General features: G+C 36.7%; 1 protein-coding gene across 1 annotated transcript in view; it reads right to left on the bottom strand.

The window, feature by feature from the left end:
- The window catches only part of CORIN (corin, serine peptidase), a 164,352-nt gene that overhangs the window by 90,555 nt on the left and 64,476 nt on the right, over positions 1-9,321 (bottom strand). The window contains exon 3 of the mRNA XM_008574712.1: positions 4,575-4,688. Within this exon, the coding sequence (XP_008572934.1) occupies positions 4,575-4,688 (114 nt within the window). The remainder of the gene's footprint in view (positions 1-4,574; positions 4,689-9,321) is intronic.

Raw genomic sequence — 9,321 nt, 5'->3', positions numbered from 1 at the left:
TATTTTACTGTTTCTGTCTGCCCTACCACATATCACCCAGTCTTTATCAGCTGTCCCCTTGATTTTCAGTGGTCATCCTCTGCACCCTAGAAATGAGAGGTGCTGGGTGAGGGAAGGGGTAAGATAAAAACAGTTAACAATGACAACATCACAACCATAAATCCTAATGTTCTTTGAGTTATTGCATGCCAGACATTAGTCTATGCTTTAAATCCAATGTTTCATTTTTCTGAACAATTCTAGAAATAGTTACTACTATTATTTTCATTTTACTGATGAAGAAACTGAGGCATAGGGATGTTGATAACTTGCCCAAGTTCTCAGAGGTAGGAAATGGTAAAGACAGGAACTGAGGCAGCCTGACTCAACACTTCCAGTATTAATCACTATACTCTACCTCACTCAGTATAATTATATAACCATTGTCTTCAAAAACGAGTCAACCAATTCTACCAAAATTCAGAGTTAATAATTTCCAAAACTATTTGATGGTGGTTTTATGTGGAATTAAGTGTGTAGACTTTGTGGCAGTTATTTTCCTGTGACAACCATTTTCTTTGAGACTTTTTAAAAAATGTATTCATTTGCTAATTACCTACTATGTTCCAGGCACTGTTTTAGGAGCTGGTTATAGAATCAAAAGATTATAGAATGTTAGCAACAAAAGAGACACCAGATACCTTCTAGTCCAGTGGTTTCAAATCTGGCTGCACTTTAGAATTTCCTGGGGAGCTCTGCAAAAGTGCTATTGCCTGGGCCCCACCTCCAGACCAGCTGAATCAGCTTCCCTGCAGGTGGGGCTTCCTGGGGGTGCTAATGTGCAGCCAGCCTTGATAAGAAAAGTCAAGGTTAGAGAAGTAGCCTCACAGAACTAGTCACAGAGCTAGAACATTTTAAAGTTGCCCTAATTTCAAAAATCTTTCTACTACACCACTAAAATTGTTCCAGGTAGTTGGAAATATTTTCAATCAATTTCTTAGGAAGATACTAACAAACAAGACAAAATTATTTAGGGGAGAAAGTCAGTAAGTAGTCACAGATACCTGGAGCGCTGCTGTAATAGACAATCACCTCCCAAAGCATAATAGAGCATCCAAACTAGTTAAAAACTTTCCTGTCATATGAATTATCAGAATATAATCATTCACCAAATCTGAGCTTTTGGGGACAAGGAAAAGTCGAAGGCAGCACAGCTGAGAGAAAGTGGCACTAAATTTGGAACCCTTCAAGACTGAGTTCAAATCTAGCACTTTGAATCACTGTCAAATTAATACATCACCCCAAGCCCTGGCTCTGTACCTGTACAAAAGGGGTTAGGCAATACCTCCTGTGCTGATAATCAAACCATATCATGTAGGTAAATGCTTCTAGCACAGTTGATTAGGTAATTCACAAATAAGAAATCCCTTCCCTCCCTTCCTTTGAACATGACTAAAAAAGAATTCAACAACTCAATAAACTATACAAACTACATAATTTGACTCATGTTTTATAAAAGCAGAAAAGTGCTTAGCTAGAGATTATCTTTGCATCTAACCCATAGAAGCATGATCTTCTCTGGCAGTCCTCCTCATCTACCTGCCAGAACCTTGGGAACCACGTATATTTTTCTGCCCCTCCACGGGAATGCACAGCAAAACTTCCCTCATGAGTATTTGTGGGCCATGTCCACGCTCTGATTGCATCTAAGCTCTAATTCAAATTTGCACTATTCCTTCACTGCAGGGTGGTGACAACAGGAATGTGGCACCTTCCATAAACACTCATGCTGAAATGCCACAAGCACTGAATTTTAGAGTTCAGAAGCAGATGTCCTTTTAAGGTCAGAAACAACTGCATATGAAGCCTTCAACATCTAACTAAGCATTTTCATACAGAAGTTTTCTGAAGGGATGTCTTTCCTCCAAACCAGATCATTTTTTAAGTATGTTCGTGAGTAAAGCCAGTGTCTGTCTTCCTTAATAAATTCTTCAACTCCAAGGACATTGCTAAATAACTTGCAGAATAGTGATACCTTCTTGTCCCATTGCAGCTAGGAAATTTTATTTCTTCAAGTTTAGTTTCAACAAATGTGGCAGAAAGCACTTACTGTGTTCCAAGTGCAATGCTCAGTACAACAGAAGAACATAATGATGAAATTGATGTTGGCCCACCACAGAGGGGAGAAGCACATGCGAAATTTGAATAATGCCATGACATGGACTATAATAAGAGATGCCATCACAATTCCCATAAAATGAATATAATTCTATGGAGCCATTTAAAGTATCCTATTGTGGCTATTTTGCACAGTATTTTCTGCTAAGTCCACAGCAATACTCCCCAATATAAATATACATCCTATAAAAATGTGTTTCATGTAAAATTGTATGCCATAAGTTTTTCTTAATAGAGAATTTCAAGTTGTGAAAAACAAATGTCTTTCTGAAAAACATTTGCTAAAATATGTATTACATAACTAAAGTTCCAAAGGATGCGAGGTATTATGCAAAATAAATAAATGCATGAACAAATAAATAAAGATGGAGATTAACATGAGGAAATAATTTTGAGGAAGTACCAAGTTAAGCAAAATTAGTAATTTTTTTAACTGTATATTTTTTCAGAACTTTTAATACGAATATGTATTGTAACTCTCTAGGAAGATCTAGTAGAGAGCATTTCCCAAACTAATTTTTTTTCTCATTCATTTTTCAAGACTCAAGTACTATGAGACACCAGTTTGGGAAACACTGACCCAAAATGTTGCAACAGTAGTGCCTTTCGAAAGTTCTGACAAATGAACATCCTAACCGTTCAGATAGAAGAAGAGTTGGCTCACCTGGCAAACAGACCAGAGGAATCTTTCCATTGAGGTCAGCAGTGTGGAACTCTTATAAAGCCTTGGCAATCCTCATGACGAGTAAAACATAACTTGTCCCATACTAAATATGGCTGGTTATACAACCATTAAAAAACAATCAGACAAGGGGCTAACAACCAGACTATGCAAGGAACTCAAACAACTCAACAGCAAAAAACCAAATGAACCAATTTCAAAAAGGGCAAAGGACCTGAACAGACATTTCTCAAAAGAAGACACACAAATGGCCAACAGACACATGAAAAAATACTCAACATTACAAATCACCAGGGAAATGCAAATTAAAACCAAATGAGATATCATCTCACTCCAGTTAGAATGGCTACTATCAAGACAAAAAATAAGAAATGCTGGCAAGGATGTGGAGAAAAAGGAACTCTCCTTCATTGCTGGTGGGAGTGTAAATTGGTACAGCCACTGTGGAAAACAGTATGGAGGTTCCTTGGAGAACTAAAAATAGATCTACGCTATGACCCAGCTATCTCACTACTAGCTATATACCCAAAGGAAAGGAAATCAACATACCAAAAAGAAACCTGCACTCCCATGTTCATCGCAGCACTATTCACAACAGCCAAGAGATGGAATCCACCTAAATGTCCATCAGTGGAGGAATGGATAAAAAAAAACTGTGGCATATATTTACAATGGAATACTACTCAGCTATTTAAAAAAATGATATCCTATCATTTGCAGCAACGTGGATGGAACTGGAAACCACCATGTTAAATGAAGTAAGTCAGGCACAGAAAGAAAATACCACATGATCTCACACATATGTGGAATTTTTTTTTTTAAGTGGTTCTCAGAGAAGTAGAGAGTAGAGTAATGATTACGGGTGGGATGGGGGAGGAAGAAGAAAAAATGGTGGACTAATGGGTACAAAACTACACTATCGACCCTAAGTGAATCATTGTGCAGTGTACTGAAACAACAGTGTACCCCACAAATATGTACAAATAAATGTTAAAATATTTTGATGAAAAAAAATTAGAACACAAGTGCATATAGTTCTGTTTTGAGTACACATCATGTAATATAATTCTTGGGTCTAATTTTTTCCTTCTCTCTCATGCATAAGTGCAAAACAACTTGAAATCTGAATCTATATTGGACAAACTACTGGCCAATTCAGTTAAAACAACTAAGCAAATCAATGAGGAAGTAAATTGTGGATGTTTAAAGCTGAATCAATCGATCAGTAGATTAAAAACAGTTAATGCCATTGACTATCTCTAGGTTTGGGGAAAACATAAACAAACCAGAGGCTCTGTATTTGCCATGTCATGAATGTTATGAATCATTAGTGTGAAAATTTTTCCTATTAAAATAACCTTTTTAGAAAACATTGACCTTTGTACTCATAAAGCTTTAAAAACAAAAATAAAAATCCTCACCCAAACAAAATAAACCAAAAGCCTTCTCCTGATTTTAAGACTCTATGCAAAAACGTTTCAATCCCTAATCTGTTCCAATGCAGCGTCTAGCTGTTGGATTCCTAATAAAACCATGCCTTTGAAAGGTGTGCAAACAGACTACTGTCACCCTGGGGGAAGGTAAACACATTACTCGCTTTAGAAAGGCAAACCAAAAGCAGTCTACGCAAATGTCTGATGGTTGTCAGGATTTGACAATGGAATGGTTTTGGTTTCTAGGCCCCTGAATAGAACTCCTGTCCACCCAGACAAACCCCAAACAGCCTGTTACATACTGCAGTGAGCCTCGTCGCTCCAGTCGTCACAGTCATTGTAGCCATTACACTGCAGTTTCCTGGGGATGCAGATTCCACTGGCACACAGAAAGCCCTTGCCCCCATCGCAGAGCACTAAAAAAAAGGGGGGGGGGCAGAAAAACAATGTCAGAATAAGGATGTTTTGTTTTCTCTTTTAAAATTAGTAAAGATCAATAAAAAGCAGAAAGGAATCTTCCCTTGCTATTTGACAGATTTGTTTCCAAACTCCCTCAGCATCATCGTCATCAGTTTTTCTTTGACACTCTAGAACATTTATTGTGAAATTAAAAAAAAAAAGGGGGGGGGGGGCAGAAAAACAATGTCAGAATAAGGATGTTTTGTTTTCTCTTTTAAAATTAGTAAAGATCAATAAAAAGCAGAAAGGAATCTTCCCTTGCTATTTGACAGATTTGTTTCCAAACTCCCTCAGCATCATCGTCATCAGTTTTTCTTTGACACTCTAGAACATTTATTGTGAAATTACCTTAGAATGACATAAAGAGTATATGTCTGAGAAAAGCAGGAGAAAATTCACCAGCGCACTTGCAGAGTGAGACATCAGTGTTCAGAGCACAAGAGAGCAGCCTCATCAATTGCACAACGTATGGAGGAAAACACCCAATGGGAATATTTTTTTAATAATTGAAAATTATGTCAAAGTGAAGTGCTATTAATTGAACAGACTCAAAAGAAAGAAAAAAAAAAGCTCTCCTAAAATTCTATTCTATGTAGCACAGAGAAAGTCACATTAAAAATAGAGTCAGTTGGGCTGGCCAGTTAGCTCAGTTGGTTAGAGGGCACCCTTGCAACACCAAGGTCACAGGTTCAGATCCCTGAACCAGTCAGCCACCAAAAACAGTCAGTCAATTGATAGTTGCTTGAACACAAGCAGAGAAACACTGTGCCCTGTATTTGAAATACATTTTAAAATGTCAGAGTTAATTTTGGCATAAGAAATATGAAATGACATTAGTTAACAATACAATATTTTCATTCTTTTTTTTTCCTTAATACAATTACATTTTGGTATTTTTTGCTTTTAGTATTATGTCGTTCTTTTTCTTCTCAAAATTCAATACATATTCAGCTGTTTTAAAATTACAATAGACAATAAATTTAAGATAAAAAGCTAGAAACATTTTTCAGGAAGACAGTAACAAAAGGTAAATTAGTTCAACTAAGTGGGTGTTAAAATAAATTTAAAATTTGGTAATGTTCATCAAATGTCTTTTAAATGTGCACAACCTTTGATTCAGCAATCATTTCTTGGACATCATACAAAGGAAATCATTACGAATATGTGCAAGTTATTTGTCAGCATATTTATACCATTATTGTTTATAATGAGGAAACAATGAAATAACTATGCAACTGTAGGGGACTAGTTAAACAAATTTTGTTACCTCCATAATAAAGAATATTGTTAACAGCCATTGAAAAATATATTGTAGAAAATACTTAATATTCTGGAACAAAGTTCAAAATACTTTTAATGGAAAAACACCAATTGGCCTTAAAAAACGTAATAAAATTTGGCATGGGAAGAGGTATATCAAAGACTACTATAATTATCCCTGGTATTAGGATTAAAGGTCACTTTTATTTTTATTTTATTTTCTTCACTGTATTGTATTTTACAAATATTCTTAAAATGATGATGTCTTACTTTTTTAATAAGAAAAATAAAAAGATGAACTTTTTTTATGAGCTCCTGTTTCAGAATAACAGTAGATAAACAGAACTTCTGAAAACCTCCCTTTCTCTCTCTCTCTCTCTCTCTCTCTCCCCCCACCTCCCTCTCTACCTCCCTATCCCCTCCACCAAAGCTACCATGTGTTTGTTGATCAGCTATGTGGTCAGTGGCCTGGTCACTGCCACCATTCCCTGAACTAAGTATTTCCTGATGAGATGAGCCTTGTTGACTAACTAAAGGAACCAGGAAATATGGAGCATTTTAACTCCATAATTAGAAATACAGAAAAGTACTGACTGAAAGCTCTAGGCAGTGAGACCCACGGCTGTCATATTTCCCTCCATGTTCCTGGAACCCAGTGGACTGGCTGGCACTCAGGAGGTTCCCAATTAATATTTGATGGGGAAAAGTCACCTATGTCTCTAAAGGAGCAATATATTGCTGTCAAGCAAAGAAAAAAATACAATTAGTAGACTATTTACCAGTGCTATCAAAGAAATCAGTTTTGACTTGCTGAACATTTAGTTGAACAACACAGGTTTGAACTGCATGTGTTCACTTATACACAGATTTTTTTCAATAAATATATTAGAAAAATTGTCGCCTACCAGTTAAGTACCAGTTGCTACCAGTTAAGTAACCTACCTAACAGTACGCTATTAGCAGTAAAGTAGTTAAGCACGAGGTGCAACCTAGACCTGGGGGTCACTAAACATACTTAAGTAGTAGTTAAGTAATGAAATTTGGGGGGAGTCAAAAGTTATGTGCAGATTTTAGACTGAATGGAGGTTGGCATTCCTAGCCCCTATGTTGTTCAAGGGTCCTCTGTACCAGTTGATTTGGTAAATTTTTTATGATGCTACTTCATATGCCATCTTCACAATATCAACAACAAAAGTCTGGTTTTCTATCATATTCCACAATTTCAGTATCAGTACAAATTATATCTATGAATTTCAACTGCCAACGTATTAAACATGTTCACTGTGCACAGTGTTAGAGGTTTCAGCAGAGAACTGCACTCCAATCACTACAAATACAGAATCCTAATGGGTACACAGGAAGCCAGATATAAAATGAAAAAAAACACCAACTAGCCAATCTATACAATATCCTCACTCTAGAGTTAAGAGAAAATTTTAAAGGAGTGTTTATCCTATTGTGAGACTGTTTCTGTATTATACTATAGAGTACAACAATTCCGTATGTCTGGATTTCAGCATCTGCAATGCCTCACAAGAATTACTGCCTTCCCCACCTATGGCTCTGATGATTCCTCAGGAAATGGAGCTGAAAGCTCAACATTAAATAGCTCCTAACATCTAGATTTCATCTTTAAGAGCCTATATACTTGACTCCAGTAAGGTCATTTCTTGTATACGGTCATCTCAAATCTGGATCAAATTTAAAACACAGCACTGCTTACATTGTTTTGATTATTGATATCACCTGTCTTGGCCGATTCAGCAGGAACCGACTTCTTTTGTGTGCTTCCTCATTTGGATGTGTGGCTGTCCTTGGTTTTAGAACATTGTAAATTGTTTCTTTATTCTTAATCTCTCTTTGAAAGTTCATAGTTTCATTACTCCATATTAGTTTTGTAAAATTAAAAAGACTTTTGTATAATCTCTTTCTTTTGATTTCTTCTTGCCCTGTAGTCAGAATTTCCACATTGTGTAAAACTGTTCTATTAACAAAGTGCTACAAACACATCTTATTTGGAATTTCTAATAGCCCCACCAAGTCGATAGGCGGGCATTCTTATCACAACTTTCTTGGGAAGAATGGCAGTTTACAAAGGGAGGAATTGAAGTATCATGAGGTTATGACTGGGATGGCCCAAAGCCACATAGCTAGTGAAAGGTGAAAACCACCCCAGAATCCTGAGGTCTGGCTCCGGGCCCAATCCTCCATGCCATACCTACTCCTCTCTTTCTGGTTCAAGGGCAATGGTGCAGTCAGCAGATAGGAGGCCAACTCAAGGGCAACAGGCTAGAGTAAAAGTTCAAAGTTGTATTTATTTTTCTCTCTAAATAAAAGATAAGTGTCTGTCCTTCAGGTGAACTGGATCCAAATGAGATGATATTCTACGTCAGCTGTAGGTTTTTTTGGAAAACATCCCAAAAGAGTTCTTAACAAGTTTCTGAAGAGATTTTTGGACCACAAATTTCACTATTTCGTAAAAATCATTTTCTAAAAGGCTTTTGAGTTAGCCCTTAAGATGACAAAGGGAGATTCCCTGAGAAGAAATCATGCTCTACAATCTTGACTTCGTTTCTACTAACATCATCTATAATTCTAAGAGGTATACGTCAGACTTTAAATCAATGGCAGATCAATCAATGGAAGATTCATTCGTTAATTAAACAAATATCCTATTGAGTGTCTACTATGTGCTGGACACTCCTATAGCCCCTGAGGATACAGCAGTGAAGAAAACAAACAAACAAACGAAATTCCCCACCTTCGTGGAGCAGAGTCTACTGACCATCATATGATGAAGATACTTTCACCAACTAAAAACACTTCACCACCAAAGTTGACATCCGTTTACACATGTGACAATTAATTAATACTACTGCACAGATAGCAATATACAAAGTTATATTGCCTAAGACACTAGTTTACATGTCCAGGGGATAAGGACAATTATGAATAACCTGGACTTCAGATCATCACGGATTCTGAAGAGTATATGCCATGAGGATGATCAGCTCTTTTCAGTATTCTTTTTTTGTTGTTGTTGTTTTTGTTTTTTTAATTTTTATTTTGTCAATATACAATGTATATGATTATTATGGCCCATCACCGACACCTCCCGCCCTCCTCCCTCTCTCCCCTCCCCCCCAAGAATGTCCTTTCCGTTTGCTTGTTGTAACAACTTCAAAAAAAGTATAGTTGTTATATCTTCTTCCCCACCACCACCCCCGGTTTTTTGTGTGTGTGTTTGTGGGTAAATTAATTTGTTTATTTATTTAGCTCCCACCAATAAGTGAGAACATGTGGTATTTCTTTTTCTCTGCCTGACTCGTT

Source organism: Galeopterus variegatus, unplaced genomic scaffold (assembly GCF_000696425.1).
Source record: "Galeopterus variegatus unplaced genomic scaffold, G_variegatus-3.0.2 Scaffold1090, whole genome shotgun sequence".
In the NCBI taxonomy this organism is placed as follows: domain Eukaryota; kingdom Metazoa; phylum Chordata; class Mammalia; order Dermoptera; family Cynocephalidae; genus Galeopterus; species Galeopterus variegatus.
The sequence above is the reverse complement of the archived record's forward strand: the minus strand, read 5'-3'. Positions and strand labels throughout refer to the sequence as shown.